This window comes from Natator depressus, chromosome 2, assembly GCF_965152275.1.
Source record: "Natator depressus isolate rNatDep1 chromosome 2, rNatDep2.hap1, whole genome shotgun sequence".
NCBI classification, from domain to species: domain Eukaryota; kingdom Metazoa; phylum Chordata; order Testudines; family Cheloniidae; genus Natator; species Natator depressus.
In genome coordinates this window covers 253,129,642-253,153,839 of record NC_134235.1, presented here as the reverse complement: position 1 = coordinate 253,153,839, position 24,198 = coordinate 253,129,642, and the positions used below count along the sequence as shown (strand labels likewise).

Below are 24,198 nucleotides of genomic sequence, written 5' to 3'. Positions count from 1 at the left end.
ATTATTGCCACTCGCTTCTCAACTGTGAGGGCTGCTCTCATCTTGGTATTCATGCGCTTCAGGGCAGGGGAAAGCAAGTCACAAAGTTCCATGAAAGTGCCCTTACGCATGCGAAAGTTTCGCAGCCACTGGGAATCGTCCCAGACCTGCAACACTATGCGGTCCCACCAGTCTGTGCTTGTTTCCCGAGCCCAGAATCGGCGTTCCACAGCACGAACCTGCCCCATTAGCACCATGATGCATGCATTGGCAGGGCCCATGCTTTCAGAGAAATCTGTGTCCATGTCCTGATCACTCACGTGACCGCGCTGATGTCGCCTCCTCGCCCGGTATCGCTTTGCCAGGTTCTGGTGCTGCATATACTGCTGGATAATGCATGTGGTGTTTAATGTGCTCCTAATTGCCAAAGTGAGCTGAGCGGCCTCCATGCTTGCCTTGGTATGGCGTCCGCACAGAAAAAAGGCGCGGAACAATTGTCTGCCGTTGCTCTGACGGAGGGAGGGGCGACTGACGACACGGCTTACAGGGTTGGCTTCAGGGAGCTAAAATCAAGAAAGGGGGTGGCTTTACATCAAGGAGTAGTTCATGCAGGACTTCACGGAGGGTTCCAATAAGAAATGGTGCACCTAAGTTATTTTTCTTATTGGAACAAGGAGGTTAGCCTGGCCTCTGATTGATACATGGCTAGATTTACCTCACTGCACCTTCTCTGTGAGTGACTGCAGTGTGACCTAGAGGAATGAGTCCCCTAGACAGGGGAGGAGGCAAATGAGTACAAAACAAATCTGGTCTATTTCTTGTTTTGATCCACTCCATCTATCTTTTACATCTTTGGCTGGCAGCAGACGGTGCAGAAGGACTGCATGCCATCCACATCTCATGGCTGCTCGGCAGAAGATGGTACAGTACGACTGCTAGCCATCCTCATCTCTTGCCTGCCTGGCAGAAGATGGTACAATACGATTGCTAGCCATCGTCATCTCTTGCCTGCCCGGCAGAAGATGGTACAGTACGACTGCTAGCAATCCGTGTTGCCTGCCTGCTCACCATTAGACGGTTCAATAGGACTGACTGCAGGACTAAAGAGAATGACCTGGTCAAGTCACCAAAAATTTAGTCCCTGCGCCCATGTCTGCCCAGGCGCTCCCAGCCGACGTGGCCAGGAGCACCTCGGACATGACGAGGACGGCTATCAGTCATACTGCACCGTCTGCTGCCAGAAGGCAATGGGTTGCTGCTACTGTGTAGCAATGCCGTACCGCGTCTGCCAGCACCCAGGAGACATATGGTGACGGTTACCTGAGCGGGCTCCATGCTTGCGGTGGTATGGCGTCCGCACAGGTAACTCAGGAAAAAAGGCGCGAAACGATTGTCTGCCCTTGCCTTCACGGAGGGAGGGAGGGAACGGGGGCCTGACAATATGTACCCAGAACCACCCGGGACAATGTTTTAGCCCAATCAGAGTGCTCCATTGTGACTGCTCTGGACAGCACTCTCAACTCAGATGCACGATTGTTTGCCATTGCTCTGACACAGGGAGGGGCGACTGACAACACGGCTTACAGGGTTGGCTTCAGGGAGCTAAAATCAAGAAAGGGGGTGGCTTTACATCAAGGAGTAGTTCAGGCAGGACTTCACGGAGGGTTCCAATAAAGAAATGGTGCACCTAAGTTATTGTTCTTATTGGAACAAGGAGGTTAGCCTGGCCTCTGATTGATACATGGCTAGATTTACCTCGCTGCACCTTCTCTGTGAGTGACTGCAGTGTGACCTAGAGGAATGAGTCCCCTAGACAGGGGAGAAGGCAAATGAGTACAAAACAAATCTGGTCTATTTCTTGTTTTGATCCACTCCATCTATCTTTTACATCTTTGGCTGGCAGCAGACGGTGCAGAAGGACTGCATGCCATCCACATCTCATGGCTGCTCAGCAGAAGATGGTACAATACGACTGCTAGCAATCCGTATTGCCTGCCTGCTCACCATAAGACGGTTCAATAGGACTGGCTGCCGGACTTAAGAGAATGACCTGGTCAGGTCACTAAAAATTTAGTCCCTGCGCCCAAGTCTGCCCAGGCGCTCCTGATCGACCTCACACAGGCGACAAGGAGCACCTCGGACATGATGAGGACGGCTACCAGTCGTACTGTACCGTCTGCCGCCAGAAGGCAATGGGTTGCTGCTACTGTGTAGCAATGCCGTACCGCGTCTGCCAGCACCCAGGAGACATACGGTGACGGTTACCTGAGCGGGCTCCATGCTTGCGGTGGTATGGCGTCCGCACAGGTAACTCAGGAAAAAAGGCGCGAAACGATTGTCTGCCCTTGCTTTCACGGAGGGAGGGAGGGAGGGAAGGGGGAACTGACGATATGTACCCAGAACCACCCGTGACAATGTTTCAGCCCCATCAGGCATTGGGATCTCAACCCAGAATTCCAATGGGCAGCGGAGACTGCGGGAACTGTGGGATAGCTACCCACAGTGCAACGCTCCGGAAGTCGACTCTAGCCTTGGTACTGTGGAAGCACTCCGCCGAGTTAATGCACTTAATGCACTTCTGTGGGGACACACACACTCGAATATATAAAACCGATTTCTAAAAAACCGACTTCTATAAATTCGACCTTATTCCGTAGTGTAGACATACCCTATGTGTATTTAAAAGTTTCCAGAACTAGATCATGTTCTGATTTCAAGTGAAATCAGTGAATCCAGCGAAAGGTCAGTGAGTCACCCTCTTCTGAGCCAGTCAGGGCCAGTGCCCGAGACTCCTAGAAATGGTAGATGCCTTATTTGTCTCTGGTTCCAAACATTCACATTGGTGGCTTGCAGTGTCTTTACGGCTTCTCCAGTGTGGTGGTAATTTTGTCCTACATTTCTGCAGCGAAGGTGGCTCACTATCTTTCCACAAAGGCCCATATGGTTCTTGGCTTATAATAGTTACATTATCTCCCATGTACAGCGCAAATCATATGTTTTGTTTCCCTTTACAGACAGCCCAATATGAATGGGACCTATTTCAGGAATATTTGTTTGTTATACTATAGACAGTATAAGCTGCTACTTCATCTTCTTTTTCACTGCTTTTCACCTAAAGTACATGAAAAGTACCAAGGCTATGAGGCTGCTTTTTATCATGGTTTTGTGTCTCTGCTTTCCTGGTATTGTTTTGACATACTTCAGATGTGTCCTGTCCACCTGCAGATGTGACATTTCTCGTTATTTCAATCCGCAATCCATTGGGTTGCGTTTGCCTCCATGACTATAACACTCTCTGCTGGCTGACTGGATCTGTTTCCCAGGTCGCCTTGCATATTTTTTTCCACCTGCCTTCTATTTCTTGTGTGCTGTTTCCATCTGCCCTGTGGTTGGTGTTTGTAAATCCTGTAAAATGTTATTTGCTGATTCCATAGCCTGCGCCAATTTCAGAGCTGTTTCAAATGTTAACTGTCGTCCAGACAGTAATCTCCTTTGCCTTTTTGTCATCATTAATGCCACAAACTAATCTGTCTCTTAGCACATGTGTCAGGGACACACCATAACTACAGTCCTGAGAGAGCTTCCTCGGTTCTGCCACAAATTCCGTTACTGTCTTCCTGCTGCCCTTGACCGAGAGTTAAACTTCAGTCGTTCTACTGTGTCACTAGGTGTTGGGTTGAAACATTTTTTAACAGATTTCCTAGCTCATCAAGCTTTTGTCTACAGGGTCTTCAGGGATTAACAGGTTTCTCGTTAAACTGTAAGTCTTGGTCCCTACGCTGTTGACTGTGATAGCTTTCTTTTTAGAATCATCTGAAATACCATTAGCAGTGGAAAAAATAAGCTCTTTCACGGTATTCTTCCCAAGTTTGGTGTGGTGGATTAAATCATGGTGAAATAGTCCCAAGGGTTGTAGTCATTTCCCATATGTTTGTAAGGGTTTGTAGGCCTGACTTACAGATGACTTCACAAATCTTTCTCTTTTTTTTTTCATTTTTGTAAGTTCAGCTCTGTCTCATCGCCATGTGTTGTAGTGTAAAACCATACATACGTCAGCCTTGTTAGGTATTAAGAGTCTTCGTTCAGGCCAGACATACACATATGTCTGCAGTAGCTCTGCAGGCACCCCACTTCCTGCCGTTGCCAACAATACACCTAAAACTAGATAGCCACACATCTCCTGATTTAACTATCTGCCCACTCCCCCCAGTGGCTGTTTTTTTTTACACGCAAACAAGAAGGAGAATTGAAAGCTATCAACATTACCTGGGAAGAAGTGAAGACTGCAGCAAGAAACCATCAAAGATGGAGTGTCGTGGTGAAGGCCTTGTGTTCCACATGGAATAGAGGCATATGGCAGTTAGTTTAAACTTTGTATTCTTGTTACTGAATGCCTGGTTTAGGGTGTTTTATTCCCTAAGGCAGATTAAGAGAGAGAAAGAGAGAGAGAGAGACAGAGTGTATGTGTGGGCGTGCGTGCGCGCCTACGCACCCTGTAGCCTAGTGGCTTGAGCACTGGCCTGGGCTGTGGGAGCCGCAGGTTCAAGTCCCTGGTCTGTCTGATTTGGAGTGATCTGGGATAAAATTCTCTGCTCTAAATCAAGAGCGTTGAACCTGAAACACCCATATTCCAGCCCAGTGCCCTAATCACTAGCTTATAGAACCACTGTCACCAGTGGCAGTGTTGCCCCCTGAAGAGCTCAATTGTGGAGCCCAAACTGTTGTTGCCCACTGCCTGGCTCCTGCTCCCAGCTGGGGCTCTGATGTCTGGGAGGCCCCACTACTCAGCTCTGGATCCACCCTGGGCTTTCAGCTGCTCTGTCCTTCCACTCTCCAGCCTTCTCTTGGCTTGCAGTGTCCCTGTCCTGACCAGCATCTGAGCACCACCACTCCTGGCCCAATATCCGCAGAGGAGTGAAAGGGGGCGCCTGGCATGGGAACACAGGAGCTGGAGCCACAGGCGAGGGCCTTCCATTTGGCCTGATGGGTGTCCGTTGTTCCTTCCTGGTCCCAACTAGGGGCTCTGCTGTAAAGGCAGACCCCGTACCTGGCTCTGGCTGGCCCTGGGCTCCTGGTAGTTCTGGCCCTTTCCCTCCTGGCTGCAGAGCGTCATTGGAACTGGCGGGACTGGGGGGCACTCAGGCAGGTCAGCATGGAAATGCTGCAGGCTGGGCAGGGAAACACAGTTGTTGGAGCCAGGTACCAGGGCCCATCCCTTCTTCAGAGCCCTCAGTGGGGACCTGGATGGAGCAGCTAATGCCTGGCAGGCAAAACAGAAGGTCTTCGTGGACTGGATCTGGCTTACAGGGGACCCCCTCGGTGCCTTAGCCTGCCACAAACTGTCACCCCAGATCTGGAAACAAATATGTCTCCCTGAAACAGTTCAGTAACACTGTTCTGACCAGCTGTAGTTTTGAGGTCCTTCAAAATGGAAGGTGCTGTACAGCTAAGCCTCTGTTTCATTGCTTTCATAGTGCCTTCCCTTACTACTTCATACCCTGCTTTCAAATGGGATCACTTCCGGTTCCTCGAAGAGTTTTCTTTATACTTGTCACAGGAACCGCTCGGGGAAGAAAACTGAAAAAAAAACACGTTTCTTCAACGATCATTTCCCTCATTAAGGGCCTTGTTTACGAGGGTCGTTACTTGCTAGGCCAAGGTTGATTTTCAGCTTTGTTAGCTGAACTTTAACCCACTGACATTAATAAAATAAATTTCTCTCTGAGAGCCGCATGTGACAAATGAAATAACATCTCCTAGGAATAGGTTTGAATCTTTGAAAAATACTTTACCTCCATGCCAGTGTCCTCTTGAGCCATCCTCCAGCAGGCAAGAAACCCTGTGAAATGGTTTTGTGGCTGATCAAGACAAGTGCATTTAAGCCTAGGGTCAAATATCTGAAGTATTTTTGTGCTCATTGGCTGGAAGTTTGTATGCGATTGAGGAGGATTTATGGTTAGGGATACTTCAATCAGGCCTTTGAATGAGATGTAACTCCTACATCCATCATGTGCTCTTCTCTTTTGGGTACTAATATATGGCCCCCTGGCTCTTTTTAATGCGTTCATCCTCACACACCCCTGTGAGGCAGGGCAATGCTATTATCCCCATATTTACAAGTGGGGAACCGAGGCACGGAAAAAGTTAAGTCACTTGCCCAAGGTCATTCTGGTAGATGAGGGAATTGAACTGGGGTCTCATCACACCCCAGGCTAGCACCCTAACTACCGGGCCATCCATCCTCTTAAGGGTTAAAGTTGATCCTACGCGATTATATTCGTTTCCAACCATTAATAAAGTTCTAGGATAAAATCCTAGTTCCATTGAAATCACTGGAAAAACTCCCAGTGATGTCAGTGGGGCTGGGATTTCACCCCCGGTGTCTCTGTGTTTCTACAATTTATTGCTTTTCCCCCAATAGCTATATTGGCTGCTGTGGAGATACTGTGGTAATGGGGCCATAAATAGAAGGATGAAGGGGTGAGGTCTCAGGCGTGACTTTCTCTTTGCCTCTCTCTTCTTAAGGGAACGCAGAGATAATCTGCTGTAACTTTAACATTTTGCCCCCTGGATGCACATGCCTGGCAACCCTTGAAGCCAGTGGCAGGCATGTGCAATACTGAAGGGGTTCCCAGCAGCACAGTACAGCAGGTGGTTTTATAGGGTCACTGCAGCTGCGGCAGCGAGCCCTGCTGGAGACTTCAGACTTCGTCTACATGGGCTGATGGGTGGGAAGTTCAGCTTCCATAAGGAAAGCAAACTCTGATGCACTGTCCATCCTATAAGATACAAACGAACATCTTCAGCTGTATGTTTAATGGTACATCTGTGCCCTGCGACTGAGTTAATGTTGCTCCTGGAGTCAGTTTTAACATAGGCAACCAAAAAGTGAGTGGGGCTGGCTGCGAGCGGGGCAGGACTATGGCAGCTGGGAGATGCTATTACTCAGCACATCCCTGGTGCAGCCTCTGCTGGCAGAATTCTTACAGACCCCAGGGAAAACTTAAAGCTGCCTTGCCTGGGAGTTCACCGTCCCTGGGGACAAATGCTCCTCTCTGACTGTCTCCCCCTAGCAGTGCAGGAGGGACATGGCATTGAGGCCAGACTTTCAACTGAGCTTCTGCCTGGACTTATTGTTCATACCCAGAATGTGCATGCACCTGATCTCTGCAGATGTGGGTGCCTGCCATCTGCATTTTAAATATTCCAGCATCTGAACACGAGCAAGTGTAAGAATTTTCACTCATCAAGTGCATTGGGAGAAGTGGGTTTTGCAGCTGAAAAATCTCAGTCGTATATGCACAGGTATGAGAACCATTCAGTGCTTGCGCCTACAAAGTGCGTGTGCAATGTTGTGTATTTACACACAGAGCCTGGGAATGGAAATTCAAACCATTTAAGTGCTTCCCTAAAGACTTAAAGAATATTGTCTATTGCAATATGTTCAGGACACAGTTGTCCAAGCATCACATAATTATTAAATCCAAAGCCAGTTTTTTTTTCACACTGCACAAAATAGAAGTTCTCTGTGAGGATATGGTCATGTCAGGTTTCAGATTCCAAGCTCAATAGTCTTTTATTGTAGCACTGCTCAAGAGGTGTGGTTAGAATTATTTACAAAGGAAAGTGTACATGTTTTTACTGTCCTATAACTCAAAAATTGCCAAAGTTTTTGTTCAAACTTTCAGAAAATAAAACAAATGTACTCTAATCACCTTATGAGTACAGCATACACACAATTGTAAATAAAAAACATAAAATATTCTTTCTGGACATTGGAATGTAACACTACTTTATTTCTTAGAAATAACCCACAAGAAACCAAAAACAAACAAAACAGACTGCTCCCTAAGGCAGAGGGACCCACCTTGCCATAGGCTGGCTCTTTGAAGACTGACTGAGTGGAGCCCCAGATCACATGCTTCCCTACAGCACCCCCTAGCATGCAAGCAGGACCTGGAAACCCCTTCACTTAAAGTGATAGCTTGTAATTTTTAACACAATTTTCAATACACCCCAAATTCCTTTGGTCCAAAAATAAGCATGGAAAATTTCATCCCCAAAAGTGATTGTTTTCAGTACCTGTGTGTGAAAACAGAGGGTAATGGAATACTGTTATGTATCTTCTCAACCAGTGCCTGCTATAGTGATGGCTCATTCCCTCAGGTGTTCCCAGCTGGTGTCAGGTGCAGATACAGAAGGATAAAATTAACTTCCATTGACTTGTATAGTAAGGCCACTTCATACAATATATGCGTGCTGGAATGGAGAATAACGTGAATGCTTAGGTTGAGAGCTGAGTTCAGAGCTATAAAATCATCCCGCCTCATTGGCTTAATGCACTGGCAATGTTTCATACCCATTGTATCCAACCCTGTTGCTATGGGAGGAAGCAGTGAATCAGCACAAGTAGGTAGCCAAGTTTCAGCTGCATACAACACTGTGTGAAATTGAATGGTCTTCTACAGATGTAGCACATGCCATAAGCAAAGAGGTGATCCATTGTTTGTCACTTCACGCCCAGATTCGTGGCAAGTTTGTGTCTAGGTGTCATTTATTCCAGCTCTGTTGAACCCCATGAAAGTTGTCAGTAATGCAAACTAGCCATCAGCATCAACACAAGATGTCAGTAGCCATCCGGGAGATTCCCCCCACCCCTGCATCACCTCTCAAATGATCACAAATGTCTTGTAACAAATACATGTGGATTCTAAGGCACATGTATTGCCCTTTGTGAACTATCTTATTGTTAACTTAGGTACTGGTAGGTTTAAAGAGACTCTTGGCATGAACTTCCATTATTTAAAAATACTAAAAAAGACCCAACCTATTCTCTCCTAGCAACTGCTTCAGTGATTTTTTTAAAGGCATTTTAAGCAGCATGTAAGCATTTGGGCTCTTGGTTTGCTCCTTATTCCCACCATCCATGCTGCACAGCTGTGTAACAGCTGGGCTGACCTGGCGCCATATGATGAAGACAAAAGGACAAAAGGAAGGATGGGGGTAAAGAGGAGAAAGGTGAGATGAGGAGAAGATGATGCAGTTGCTTAGCTTTGTCCTGTGTGCATTTTAATGAATTGTCTATTCTTTATTTTATGCTTATCTAATTGTCAGTGTCTCTCTCATAGGCTATAGCCTGCAACAGACAAAGGGGGGAAATGTTGTCGTTACACAACGCTTTTGTGTGGGGTGGGGAGGTGGATGAATTTATATACAATAAAATGGTTTGTACTTCAAAGCCATGCAGTTTCCTCTCAAGGTGCCACAGGATTATCTGGCGTATTCCCCAAAGCTAGAATAGACATGTGCTGTTTTGCACAGCCCTTAAGGCTATATTTCAAATGAACGTGAAATTGAATTTAGGAACTCATTTCTCGGCAAGGACTTCAAACATTTAATTTACTGGTACCCCTTACGGAGTGGGGAGGAGGTGTGTGTGTGAGAGAGAGTTACTTTCACAGCACAGAATGGTCTCCGATCCAATGATGTGCTGAGCAGGAGCTCTGTAGTTCCGGTACGTGACACAATGCTTTAAAAATAAGGAGACCGGACGAACTGGCAAGTCATTCAGTGGAGGTCTGACAGGGACTAGATGATATTATTATCTGCTTTCAGAGCAGTCAGTGAGGAGAAAGCAATTATATCAGAGGGGGGAAGAAAAAAACAGAGTGGCTGGAGTCTGTATTGTGTTAACTCTCATTAACCAAATGGTGGCCTTTGAGACATCCAGAATGTTTGGGCAAAAAAGCAGAAGCAGCTTGGGCTTCATTCTGAGCCCGCTCAGGCCAGTTTTGTGCCGGCGTAACTCCACGGACTGCCACGCAGTTACTCCTCCTTTGCACCCGTGTTCCCAAGTGGAGATTCAGACTCTTGCTGTGGGCGGTTTGTTTTCTAAAGGATGGCTGGCTGGACCCGAACAACGCTCAATTAAAGCTGAAATCAATTCAGACAAAGTTCATGTGTTGTTTTCCCAGCCTCACTGAAATGTTGTTTTGTCCCCACTTGTGGCAGCTGACTGCGAGAATTTTAACAACCAATGGGAAAGCCAGCTGGCCTGAATTCAGCCTGCGTGACTGATTTGTTAGGAAGGCCACAAAGCTTGATCCAAATCCTGACTCATTGAGTCGTTTGCTTTATATGCTACTGTATAGGAAGGCAGCACGTATGAAGAGTCAGTGGCTCCAAGGGAGTTAGGCCTTGTCTACACTACATATGTTTTGCTGGTGTAGCTATGTCAGCAGAGCTCCATAGTGTAGACAGGGCATATGCCAACGCCAGGAGGCTTTCCTGCTAGTGTAGGACCACTACCTCCCTGAATGACGTTAGTTATGCTGACGGAAGCACTCTTCTGTCAGAGTAATTGTGTCTATGCTGGGAGTTTTGTCATCATAGGTATGTGAGCTAGGAGGTGTGGTTTTTTCACACTCCTGACTGACAGCTATGCCATCAAAACTTCGCAGTGTAGACCTGACCTTACTCCCAGTTTACACCAGTGTAAGGGAGAGGGGAACAAGGCCCTAGTATGTATAGTAACAACTTTGTAAACTACATGACACACTCCAAGTTGTGGCATTAGGCACCCAAACTTTCACTAACATTTTTGCACAATTTATTTAACCTCCTTTTCATAAGGCTGTGAGAGATATGGCAATTTCCTGCAGTATCCTTGGGAAACCTTACTGAATTGAGTTTAAGTATGTTCTGGGTCCGTTGTATTTAATGAACGGTTTGTGTATTCTAATGGGCGGGATTGTATCTAAATTCTGTGGGGGGAGATGTGTTGTGAACCCTGGGAAGTGTTCTGAACTTCAAAGGACTGTACTGAGAACAATGTACCAGATGTGACTGGACTCTTGGGAGAAACAGTATCAAGCTGTTTGCTTCTGGAGTCTCTAGGGAGAGGTGAATGCAAGCCCCTTACCTCCTGGCTATGCAAAAACCAACCTTCTGAAGCTATGGTCTGAGGATGGGACCACTGTCTGCTGATCATCTGTTCCCAGAGTCTCAATATCAAAGGTCCAACTGCATAAAAGAAAAACTAACCTATTCATGGGGGTGATAGTTCGGAGCTCAGGCTGTTAAGAACTTGTAACCAGAGATGAACTCTGTGGTGGGGTTTGAAGGAATGACTCCTATCAGAGCCCATGTTGGAGTTGGTGGGTGATCTCTCGTAAGCTAGTTAGCATGCATGTAAGTTTTATTGTTTTTAATGTTTTCTCTGTAATGCTTTCACCTTTAGTATAAATGTGCTTGCTTAGGAAGAGCTGTGTGGTAACTTGTAACTGCTGGCAATTTCAGCTGTTCATAGCCTTTGGAGAGAGAGCAAAGCACAGACGCTGGCCTGTTTACGCTGTCTGATTTACTGGGAATATCGCCGTGAAGGCAGCGAACTGTGCAGACTGGAAAAGTCCCAGTCAGGAAGGAGAGAGACAAAGGTCTCTGCTCAAAAGAGGTGACAGCTACGGAACCAGGAGCCTGGAGTGCGTGCCCTCGAGGGACTGCAGAGGGGAGATACAGGCACATGCAAAAATGTACCTTATTTTTAAGCTTCTTTTTTCTGTGTTCTTCACAGTCCTTTCCTGTCTTACTGAGTGTGGCAAGTTATCTATTCTGCAAAGCCCACAGAGACAGAATTCATTATTTATCCAGAAAAAACGCTCTCATTTAACATCTATACCTATAAAGCTACCACCGTGGGTGGTTTTTTTTTGTTGTTGTTGTTGGGTTTTTTTGGTTAACACGCGCATTTATTTATTTATTTCGGTCCCTATTAGGAAACGCCTACAGAGAATGCATGGGAAATGGGACATGGGCTTCCAAGATCAACTACTCTCAGTGCGAACCTATTCTGGACGACAAGGTCTGTATCTCTCTTTCTCTCCATTTTTCTAGGTGTTGTCATTTTTATCAGCATACTGGAAAAGAAGGAGGGTCTTGTGGTTAAGGTGCTAGTCTGGGACTCGGGTGATTAGGATTCTATGTTCCAGTGGGACCTTGGGCAAGTCATTTACTGTATGTGGCAATTAAAAACGGGGAGGGTATAGTACCACTCCCATTCTTTGGTTATGTCTGTACTGCAACCAGTGCTGTGACGTCAGCACATGTAGACGTCCTCAAGCCAGCTTGCTCAAATAACAGCACTGAAGCCACAGCAGCACCGAATAGCCGCTCAAGCCCATACCCTGAGTCCTGCGTGGGTTCAGGGGCGTGCATGGGAATTTAAATGTGAACGTTTTTGGAGGGGCACATTAAACACACACTAAAGAAAGGTTCACGTGACACCACCACCCCCAGATTTCTCAGGAGGTCTCTAACAGGGACACCCAGGAGCAGCTCCCCCGGGCAGCAGCACTCTCCCTGTCTCTGCCATCCAGGGAGGAAGGAAACAGCAGAGCAACTGGCTGTCGGCTGAGCTCCTCCTCCCTACACCCCTACATCTACAGCCTGCTGCTTTTCCTACCCTGCTGCTGCAGTCCCAGTGCTGCTGGCTGCTTTGCAGACCCCCGCTGAGGTGAGTGGGGCGGGAGGGGTGGGTGTGTGAAGGCAGAGGCAACGAGGGACTCCAGCAGGGGGTGGGGAGCTCAGCTTTCTCCCTCCCCAGGCTGCAGGGACACATGGAGATTTTTTTTCGGGGGCAGGGGAGACCATGCCCTTGCTTGCCCCCCTCTCTGCACACCCCCTGGGTGGGTTTGTGCGGCCGATGCTGCCACGGCTTCCCTGCCAGTGTTGCTCAAGCTAGCTGAGGAGTGTCAACACGTGCAGCCTAGACGTACCCTCAGTCTGTCTGGTCTACTTAGACTGGAAGCTCTTTGGGGCAGGGACTGCCTCTGACTGCGCGCTTGTGCAGTCCCTAGCACAATGGGGCCTGAATGTCGTTCGGGGCCAATAGCTGCTACTGTAATACTGTTATTACTACGACTGCTGAACTAATCTATTCACTGCTGCCTGATGGGTTTTTGCCACCTGGTCCCGCAAGGTACATGGCATCTTTCGGTCCCAAGCATTCCCAATCCTCAAGCTCATTTTATCATCAGCAGACACAGGGAGAACTGCCAATAATGGAGTCCTGTAACGGAAGGGTTGGACTGCACCTGCCTTTAGCAGAGCCAGCACACCCTGTAATACACGAGAGCTTACGGAAAGGTTATGCCTCTTTGTTGAATTCTACGGACTCTTTCAAGAAGGCTGGAAGCTTTGTGGGAAATCCTGTGTTCTCAGATTGGCAGCCTCGCCTCGTAGATGAAAGGGAAGTTCACCTTTGCACAGAGCACAGGTTCAGCGCCCATGTGCTAATTTAATCCTTTTTGTTTCTCCAACTTGTAGTTTGTAAGTGGTACCTAGGCTTTGTGCTAGCTCTCTGCCCAGGGGTGAATTTCACTTCAGAAGCACAGGGATTTACGGATACTTCTTTTTTTTTCTCTCCTTTCCTGGAGAGGTGCGAGGCCCTTTACAAACATATGTCAAGATGAAGTCCCACCTGGCTGAAGAGTTTATAATCTAAATTAGCCCTCATTCTAGCAAAGGAGAGGGGGCAGGGAGGGAAGCACCAAAAATATCTGGCTCATGTTCAGAATTCAGTTGTTCATTCCAACTTTTTGCTTTCGTTTAATGTGACTTGTGTGTTAAGGTGGATTAAGAGCAGGTGTGAAAGCAAGAATAGACTGCACAGGACTCACTGTATTGCCAACCCCAAGTATTCAACATTCATGAGTCAGACAGAGCCCCCAAAATCCTGAGAGTGCCTTAGAAATCATGATTTGTTTAAAAACATAAAAAATGGGCTGCTTTTCATTTCCCTGTTGGTTGGTTTCCGAGCCTTTAGAGTACCCTCAGGTCATGTTTTTCAAGCTCTTCCCTGCAACCCTGTGGGCTAGACACTTACATTTATTTTAAAAATGAACCCTGAGCTTCTCTCACATCCCATGACTCCAGGAACTGGGGCCTGAAGAAAAGCATTGCATATTGTGAGACCTACTAACGCAGCAGGAGAGGTGTCAGTGGTGGTAAGCCCGGGAAAAGAGGTGAGCTTTAAGGCAGAAATTGGAGCTGGCATGGGAGAGTATGTCTGTAGTGCCATCACGGGGGGTGATTTGCACTAGTACTGCAGTCACAACCCGTGACTTTTGTAGACCTATCCTGAGACTGACTGGCGCACTGGACGGGGGAGACAGTTCAAGGCATCGAGGGTGGCATAAGGAAAAATCAGTCACCAGTGGAAGGAGCCAAGGAACTCATTAAGATTAAAGGAGTGAGTAGAGCCTAGTGCACCGGGAGAGAGGGTAGATGGGAACAGATGTTCAGATGGAGGCGGGAGCAAAGCTTTGAAGGTGATTTTAGTGCAAGAAATATGTTTCCTTTAACTTAGGTCAGGCAAGTGTGGTGCACTCAAGCCCAAATAGTAATTTTGCTGTTCCTGTCCAGGGAAGCACATTCTGAACCCACTTCTCCTTTTTCTTGCATGACTTTGAACAATTAACATCCTCGTAAAGACAAATGCAGATGAGCTTTGTTTGCAGGGGTTGGATAGGTGTTGCCACTGCAGTAGGGGATTTTCTCCTTTGCTGTTTGCTTTAAAATCCTACAGCTATGATAATACGGTAAAACTTTTTAAACCTATTCCTTAAGTATATGAAAGCTGTGATTTCCCCGCCCCGCTCCCACTCCCCAGAACTTTCTGTGTTTGCAAAAGCTTAAAAACTCATTTAGTAGATCCTTAAAGGGTTATGACAAACTTTACAAGTATTAAAGTTTATGAATATTCCTGAAATACCTAACCGGTGCTCAGATGTCAGAATAAAACTTGGGTTGATTTGTGAACAAATGTGTTCCCCACAGATTCCTTGTAATCCTCTTTTTGATTAAAAGTGAGATGCACCCACATGCATGCCCTATTGTTACTGAATAATCATAACAGATGCCACAGATTGGCGAGTTGGTGCCAAGTGACCACATCCATTAATCTGTTTTTAATATAAAAAGATGCCATTTTCAGACCTGGATGCTTAGGCTCAGGAGCCTAAATCCTTATCGTCAAAGCAGGCTGGGCCCTGATTCTTCAAATGTGACTGGTGCACCAGGAGCAGAACTGGAAACCCTCAGAGCCAAAAGCAGAAGCTGCTACAGCTTTTGCTAAAGCTAGCTCCTAGCTAACAGACACAGGGAGCGGCAGGGAGAGGGGTGGCCTTTAGCACACACTCACGAGGGCGTTCCACAAACACACATGCTTAACTTTACTCTCAGGAATAGTCCCATTGAAGTGGGGCCCCTTATGTAAATAGGGATGGCTAACGCATCATACTCTGGCCACTCAACTTCCAAATTCCCCCTGGGTGATGGGCAGTGCCCCTCTCCCTGCACTTTTGGGTGACCAGGAGTCCTTATCATCTGGTGACTGTTCGGTAGCATCCCGGGAAGTTGATGTATGGTTTTAGCTCAGCAGGTTTGCACCTCATGGAAACCTTCCCCATACCTGGCCCAAAGTAACATTCTCGTTCGCAGGCCGTGCGAGAGTGCACAAGGTGCTGTAAAAGGGGGACTTTCTGTGGCTGCACCTACGCACAGGGCATGTCTGGTTTTGTTCTGCATACGCTTGGCAGGCGACCATGTTCTGACATTGCTAAGAGAGAAGGGATGAGAAGTAGCTGCTTTAGGAGACAGAGCAGGAGCCAACAAATGTGGTTGTGTATCAAAATGGAACATGGGATGTCAAAGCCCCCAGGAGCTTAAAGGAATATTTTGGGAGAAAATACAGAAGCCTTGAGTTAGCATAGACAACTGGGCTCCTAGTTTCCTTTGTCTCACAGGTCAATTCAAACCAGCCCTTCAAGGGACTCTAGAAAATTTGTGTGTTGTGTGCAGTAAGACCAAGGCAGCAGACAGTCTCAGCACTAACAGTCAGGGCTCCTAGACATGATAGTTCAGTGCAGGTACAGGATGAAATCTAGACTGACCAGACACTCTGCAAAGCCTGCAAAGGGGTTCAGTAGGGAATCTGCTAGAGATACCTGCCCTTTCTGCAGGAACTATCTGGGGACTGAACCAGCAGAAAATGAGATCGGGGTGGGGAGATGTGCTCAGTTAAGAGGAGCTCGGTTACAGGCAGATGTTGAGTCATTGGCCATGATGGTTTGGAGAGATTAGGGAATCAGACTCCAGCTGGGACAGGGAGAGTCTCTTGAAGGAAGAAAGGAGTCTTGCGTTTATTTGAACTCTGACTGTAAAGAGACCATTTGGACCAGCCCTGTGAATCCAAGACACTGAATCGGTTTTCCTGCACCTGGTCCCAGTTTAACTGATAGAGGCTGACTTGAGAGAATGTTGCTATATGTGCAGCATGACCACGTTATCGGTAACGATTGTCACTCTGTCATATCACCCAGTCGGTCCCATTCTAGTGTGTGTAGCATGAGCTGTTCCTATCTGGTCGACATGGCTGATATGACCGGGCCATGTTGCTCTGTATCTAACGTGACTCTTTATCCACTTGTTAGTGTTAGGAGCTGCCTCATGAGCTAGCAGCAGGATTTTATCCTGGTAACTTCAGAAGTGCAAAACTGACATCAGCTACTTGAACTGAAGACATAATCTGTCTGGCAGCAGCAGTAGATTGTTATCCTCTATGTGACCAAGACATGGGGAAGGGCGGGGTTGGGGCTGCAACATAGAGTTTACAAATGTGATACATTAGCAGAGCTTTCATTGGCTGCTGGGTGGGTTATGTTGTCTGTAGGAAAAAATGTGTCAGCATTCTGCAGCACTGGTTCTGTTGCTCCCGTTTCTACACATGATGTAGGGTGACCAGACAGCAAATGTGAAAAATCGGGACGGAGTGGGGGTAATAGGAGCTTATGTAAGAAAAAGCCCCAAATATCAAGACTGTCCCGATAAAATCGGGACATCTGGTCACCCTAACATGATGTGAACTCTAGCATAGGCGGACCGTGGGTGGCTTTACCACCATAGCAGCCCGGTGTTGTACAGACACTAATACCATGCTTCTCTCTACGGGTTCTGAGTTTGCCTTGGGGAAAAAATCACCGACAGCAATGGTGGTCCTTTTTCCTCTCCAGTGCCAGTGTTTGAAAAGGGAGTTCATATATCCGATGAAGTGAGCTGTAGCTCACGAAAGCTTATGCTCAAATAAATTTGTTAGTCTCTAAGGTGCCACTGGTACTCCTTTTCTTTTTGCATATTTATAAAGTTTGTCTTCAAAACTGTAACTGTAATATGTGCAAAGTTAAAATAATAGGCATGACGCAAATGAGATGAGTAATATCTAATTTACAATGTAAGCTCTTCTGGGCAGGAGGAAATATTATATTATTTCCAGAAAGTGCTTAGCACTCAAATGGCATTTAAGCAAAAAACTTACAAACTCAATGAAAAATTGGAACAAAAGGAAAATGTTTCTCTTTACTTGAAGATTTTTCAGTGGAAAATCCTTGCTGGTTTTCTACCAGTGCTACTGTTCATTTTAATACTGCATTCCTAATACCTGCTAGCATGGGGGATGGGCTGCTTTTTTCTGACTGCAGCTCACAGACTGACAATCTTTTATGTATTTGTTGTCAGAATTAATTAGTTAAACACAAAACTAATCCCCTTGATTTCAATGGGCGTATTAATGTGCTTAAAACTAGACCCGTGTCTGCAGGATCAGGTCCTAGCTGATTTATTCTTACAATACCTGTGACAGAGAGAAATGTACATTAAAGTTTGCCTCAGAGCAAGTCTCTGTCAAAACTGGGTGTAGAATTTGGGGGCTCCCAGTCCTGTGCTCAGATCACCAGATTCCAGCTCTTTCAAATCTTTATGAATTCAAATACAAGCTTGAAGGATCAGGCCCTTAGTTTGCAAAGTGCTTCAGTGACACAGAATATTATTTATTATTATTTATTTTTATGAGACAACTTTAACCATTAGAATTAATATTAGGGAAACCAGCCTGACCTTAACACTGGCTACTGAACAAATAATATCTGGACATCTAACAAAGAAAATTAATTTTGCCATCTCGTTTCCTGTCGGAATTGTGAGAAGTTTGTCTTTCCAGAGTTTCCCATGCCTTTGACACCCTGGCTGGCTTTAAGGTGTGAAGATTTAAGCAGTATAAGCCAGGTAATACTGAATCCTGTTGAAATTCCACAGAAAAGTTCTGTTTGGCCAGATCTATATGGAAAAAATTCCAAACTGAAACATACGTTGTGGTTACAAGAACTGCATTTTATGTCTGGACAATATGCTTGGCTAATCCATAAACTGTAGCCCTTGGGTTATTATAATAACATCATCTTAAAATCAAGAAAAGTAATTATAGTTTCCTAAACTGATTAACTGTTCCTTAATGTCAGTGCTCAGAGACTCATGCTGATTTAATCCTGTTATCTCTTTACCTCCAGAGGAAGTATGCACTCCATTACAAGATTGCTCTCATCATAAACTACCTGGGGCACTGTATATCTATAGGAGCGCTTATTGTTGCCTTTATGCTTTTCTTGTGCTTGAGGTGAGTAATCTATTCATATTTGGTTAATTTTCTTGGGTGTGTGATGATCTCATATTACTCAGTCTCTCTGATAACCTCCCCCAGATTGTGTATGGTGTTGAAAAACTCTATAGATCTAATTCTTCTCACTGTGTATGCAGTTTCCACTGATTAGTGAACATATAATACATCAGTGATGTGCTACTGCTCTGAGGGCTAAGACCCCTATTTATATTCAGAAGTAAAACTGAATGATTTAATGCTACAGCAGAGAACCTGTGAATGCAAAGAACACTTGATAAGGGAAGGATACGTGAGCTGGTATTTGAGTGGGTCAGCTTGCAAATTGCTATGCAAATGCATGGAAATGAGGCGTGTTACATGCTAGCCGATGAGTAAGGGCCTGATCTAAAGTCCACTGGGGTCAGTGGGAGTCTTTCCTTTGACTCCAGTGGGTTTTGGATCAGGTTTTACTTGTTCCATCACCCCCGTTAGACGGGATGAAAACTCGCTAAGTGTTTGGGATTGTCAACCCCAGTGACCAGCCTGCAAAGAATAAACGTTGATCCTAATTGCAGCTCCCCTGGCTCTTGTACTGGCTCTCAGAGGAAGCACTATACATTGGCGCTTGAGAGAGAGATGCAGGAGCCTGCCCGTGAAAAGGAAGGGAGCCTCCCACTCAGGATCCTGGGACTGGACTAAATCTCTGTTTTGGTCACATGTGTTGTCCTTTGACGAAAACCCTTGCTAGCACCATCCGTGTTCATTTCTACTAAGTCCCTCCACCAGCCTATCCAGCTTTCTGAATGGATGTGCGCATAATCATCTGCATGCGGTCAGGAGCTGCATGTGCGAACTGGGCGTGAGCCAGTTAACTCAGTGGAGTCTTTCCATTGACTTCAGTGGATCAAGCCCACCATGACAACTATCAACTTCCTTCACCTTTTACAGTGCTCAGAAATTATCCTTCTCCCATTGAAATCCTTAGGAGTTCACCTAAATAGGGACTGTGCATAAACTGAATAAGGACCTTTGGATTTCTCTTCTGTGTAGGTTCTTATACCACCATCATCACTGGGCAGCCAGGGCCCCAGACTAAGGGGAGGTGAGTCACTGAAACCAGATACGAGCTCTGCTCTGGGAGCTGGGAGCAGGAGAAGTTACTACCATGAGAGCAAGGCCCGGGGAGAGGATATGGGACTTCTGGGGGACACGTGCTGGGGGAGAAACAGTTGAAAATTACCACTGGTTAATTTTACGTCATTGACTGTTTTCAACTGGGAGCCATAGTTGTGTATGGTTTTTGTAGGGATTACGTGATGGACATGAAGGGATGAAGATGGCGTGAGTTAACATTGCTGCAGAATTTGGCCTATCATACTGAGGAGCCTACTCAAGGCCCTGCTCTTGGGCCACCCTACAGAGAGCAACAAATATATCAACATCTGACCCATCATCTTCCCCTGCCCTTCCCTCCCACCCCCCACCCCCAAAATTCTTTCATGGAACATCCATACTTGAGTAGTGGAAGAAAAAACATTAACGTCCAATATATCTGAGAGCTCTCCAAGAAGGGAATCTGACATTTCAACCTTCCAGACTCTTTCTTTACTGTTTCGATATCACTAATCACCATAATGTCTGGGCACCTTGCTTAATTTATAGCTAATAAAAGATGCAAATAATTCATTTAACTACATTCCCTTTCTGAATCTAAATCTTTTATAAATGCCTAAGTAAATAAGGAAGCCTCAGTTAGATAATTATTTATAAATGTATAATTTGCCTAGCTTCTAATATAGAAGTAACCTAGTTGCTCTCTTCTAAATTAGTTTTTTGCCTTGTAAACCTTGAGTGCAAGCCTTAAGCCCAGCAATCAACTTCAGGGTTTTGAATTAAAAATGACGGCAGTATTTTAGTGGGTTCTGTTCTCGATAGTCTCTTATACCATGTTCATCACTGTAGTATCTGCTTCCTTTATAGATGCCATGAATTAATATATTACCTAATACTAAAGTGTCTTAAAATGATCATCCAATGTACCATACAGCACATATCTGGGTTATTTTAGTATCAAAAGTCCCTATGAACATTGCGCCAGATCCTTGGGGGGGAGGGATAGCTTAGTGGTTTGAGCATTGGCCTGCTAAACCCAGGGTTGTGAGTTCAATCCTTGAGCGGGCCATTTAGGGATCGGGGCAAAAATTGGGGATTGGTCCTGCTTTGAGCAGGGGGTTGGACTAGATGACCTCCTGAGGTCCCTTCCAATCCTGATATTCTATGATTCTTGGCTGGTGTAAATCAGCATTAAGCTCCATTGATCTCAGTGGTGCTGCCCTCAGAGCCGCTGAGGATTTGGTCCATTGTCCATGATCCAGGTTCCTGTTGTGCAGCAGTTCTTCTTCTTTTTTTTTTTTTACCCCAAAATTATCTCACACATTTTCCCTAAAAATTTATTCTACAAGCAAAACAGCAATGGCTTTTTTCTGGGGGTTATTTATTTATTTATTCTAGGTGTATGAGGGCACTGATTAGGTAGGAAAAATAAGGGAACTCAGAATATTCTTTCATAAAATAAGCAGGCCTACATGCTATAAACAGCAGTAGCACCATCAGCCAGAACCAGACCTAATCATTTCTAGCTGTCTTTCTCTTCTCCCCTTACCCCTCCCAAGCCATGTCCTTAGCTCTGTGACCCTCCTTACTCTGGCATGCCGGCTCCCAAGCCACAGTTGCCATGGAAGGAAGGCTCCCATGGATGGGGAGTACGCTGTGGAGCTGCTGCTCCATCTTCTCACCCCAAGTCTGTCAGCTCTTCCTTTGCTCTGGCCGGGCAGGTAGAAGGGAGCATCAGTCCCAAAGCTAGTAGTGGACTCACAAGTCATTACTACCTGATGACTCTTTAATGGCCTGTGTGAAATAGGGCTGGGGATTGTCAAGTGAGTACCCAGTGAACCAGATGTCCCTATCAGAGATGCCAATGCTCTAACTGGCAAAGAGGTTAAACTACCGTCTCATTCCTTAAGGTGGTCCCTCAAGGTCCAGGCTGAGGCAGCGCCGGGTAAACCTGTGCTGTTTTATGGGCAGAGCAGCGGACCTCCTTCCCTGGTGCTGCCAGTCTGACATCTGTTCACGAGGAATAATAGCCATTTAAAAGAAGCAGCAGGCTCTCTCTGCAGGGGCCAGGTGCATTTGTTCCATGCTGCTCGTCTTCTGCAGTGTGCTTTGGAGTATGACTCATTGCCGGTTGCATGGTGCCTTGCTACCACGTTAACGCAAAGGCTGCATATTCTAGGCACGGATATTAAAGGCCTAAGTCATCCCTCTGCAGACACAGATCCTACCCACACATAACTAAGTGCAGAAGCCATTAAAGCTGGGTTTTTCCACTAGAGGAATCCTTTTAGAAGACAGCATTCATGCAAAAAGAAATATAATGAGTTGGTATGTATCCCTTTGCTGTTGATCAGAAGGGAAAATCTCCTAATTTCCACTCATTAAAATGTGGTTAATAGTACCCTGAACCGTGGTGTGATGGTTCTGCTAAGCAGGTGACGACAGTTGCCGTCAGCCCCTTTCCCCGCTGCACATCCCCTTCCTCCTGGCGAGGTGAGGGGAAAGATCCTGAACTGGGAAGTGGCCAGGCTCTGAGAGCATAGGGTTGCCAAGCATCTGTTTTTTGACTGGAACCGTTAAAAGTCCGGTTAGCAGCGCAGTGTGGGCCCGGGGCTAAACTGCCTGACCTGGCTCCGTGTGGCTCCCGAAAGTGGCCGCCAGGTTCCTGCAGTTCCTAGGCGCATGCCATCCCTAGGGAACCACGACCAATGGGAGCTATGGGGGCAGCGCCTGCGGGTGCAAGGGCAGCGCGCAGCGCCTCCCTGGCCGCCCATGTGCCTAGGGACCACAGGAACCTGGTGTCTGCTTCCTGGGAGCCACGGTAAGCGCTGCCGGGACCCAACACCCCCTCCCACACCTCAACCCCCTGCCCCAGCCTGGAGTCCCCTCCTGCACCCAAACATCCTCCCTCATACCTCAGCTCACTGCCCCTGCCTTGAGCCCCTTCCTGCACCCCAAACCTCTCATCCCCAGCCCCACCCCAGAACCCACATCCCCAGCCAGAGCCCTCACCTCCCCATACTCCAAGCCCCAGCCTGGAGCCCTCTCCTGCACCCTGAACCCCTCATTTCTGGCCCCACCCAGAGCCTGCACCCCCAGCCCAGAGCCCATCCCCCTCCCCCCCCCGCTCTCCAACCCACTGCCCCAGCCCGGTGAAAGTGAGTGAGTGAGGGTGGGGGAGAGTGAGTGAGTGAGGGAGGGGGGATGGAGCGAGGGGCAGGACCTCGGAAAAGTGGTGGGGCCTCGGGGAAGGGCGGGGCAGGGGTGTTCAGTTTTGTGCGATTAGAAAGTTGGCAACCCTATGAGAGCAGCAGCTTCCCGGGTAGCCAGGAGCTGGAGAGAAGCTGAATTTGAAGCAGAATCCTCAGGAACCATATGCAGAGCTGCATGTGGACCAGGCTGTGACTGGGTGCAAGTCTGTGTGGGACTTGCGGGGGAGCAGCAGTGGCTGTGCAAGGAGCCAGTGGGGAGGGGCCCCAATGAGAGAGACTAACTGGGCCTGGCTTAGAAACCCGCAAGCTCCTATTTGTTTGACTGGAGACTGGACTGTTGCGGGCACCCCAGGCACTCGGCCTGAAGAGTCCCATCTCCACTGGACTGCCATCGGGGCCCAAACCAGAGCTGCTATTGCTCACCTGGAGCTGTAACTGTTTATGCCTCTGTGCCAGGGTATTTGCACCCTTCCCTTTCCTACCAGCCCTGGTAAATGACCCTTTCCCTTCGCAATGTGTCTGAGTGGTTTTTGGGACCCAGCAGGGCTAGCACCTACGGTGCTTGCTTTCAAGTGGTAGTACACCTGACATGTGACGGGCCCCCTAAGGGGTTTGGCAATCATTTAACTCCGCTGTAAAATGCTTTCCTTCCTGTAATACAAGGATGCTGTGAAAGCTTGCAGCTAGACAGCTGTCAATGACCATTATTAGCACTCACCAACCCCATGATCACTGAGACCCGATGGCCAGGAACGAATGTTGTTATAACTTTTGCTCTGGGGAAAGCCTGCATCTTTGCTGTGCCAAGTGTGGATGGTAAAAAATCTGTGAATTTTAAGAACTCTAGGTGGAAAAGGGAAAACATGAGCTTGTGTTTGAATGAGTCAAGCGACAGGTTTTACATGAAAATGAGGAAAATCTTAATGCGCTCATTGCTATATAAGTGCAGCCTTGCAATATTATCATGAGGATTTATCAGCCCAGGCACAAAAATCTTCTTGAGACCACCCTTCATGCTGTGGTGGTGACTGCGGGGGGAGGGAGGAGGTTTTGCTTGCCTGACAAAGTTACTGACCTGGGGCAAACAGAAGTTTACAAGGTTGGTGTAAGTGTGGCTGTCCAGGGGTTGAAATAAGATGCTTTAAGTATTTGTAGAGCTGGTCTCATTTTTTCTAACTTCCAAATTTTTCCCTTTTTTTTTTTTCAAAATATTTTTCAACTGTTTTTCATGAAAATGTTTACTGTTTTTCAGCCAGCTCTAAGTGTCTGTGGGTATGTCTGCTCTAAAATAAAAGACCCATGGCGTTTCTGCGGCTGGCCTGGTCAGTGGGCTCGGGCTGTGGAAATAAAAATTGCAATGTAGACATTCGGGCTCGGGTAGACATGCGCTCAGCAGTCTGGGCTCTG

General features: G+C 46.8%; 1 protein-coding gene across 3 annotated transcripts in view; it reads left to right on the top strand.

Moving 5' to 3' along the window:
• Positions 1 to 24,198, top strand: part of CRHR2 (corticotropin releasing hormone receptor 2) — a 250,887-nt gene that overhangs the window by 131,386 nt on the left and 95,303 nt on the right. For 2 of the 3 annotated variants that reach the window (XM_074946387.1, XM_074946385.1), the window contains 2 exons: positions 11,754 to 11,839; positions 18,378 to 18,484. In XM_074946387.1, coding sequence (XP_074802488.1) covers positions 11,754 to 11,839; positions 18,378 to 18,484 — 193 coding nt within the window. Of the gene's footprint in view, positions 1 to 8,880; positions 8,998 to 11,753; positions 11,840 to 18,377; positions 18,485 to 24,198 lie in introns of those variants that run through there. The other variant, XM_074946386.1, reaches the window with a different exon arrangement.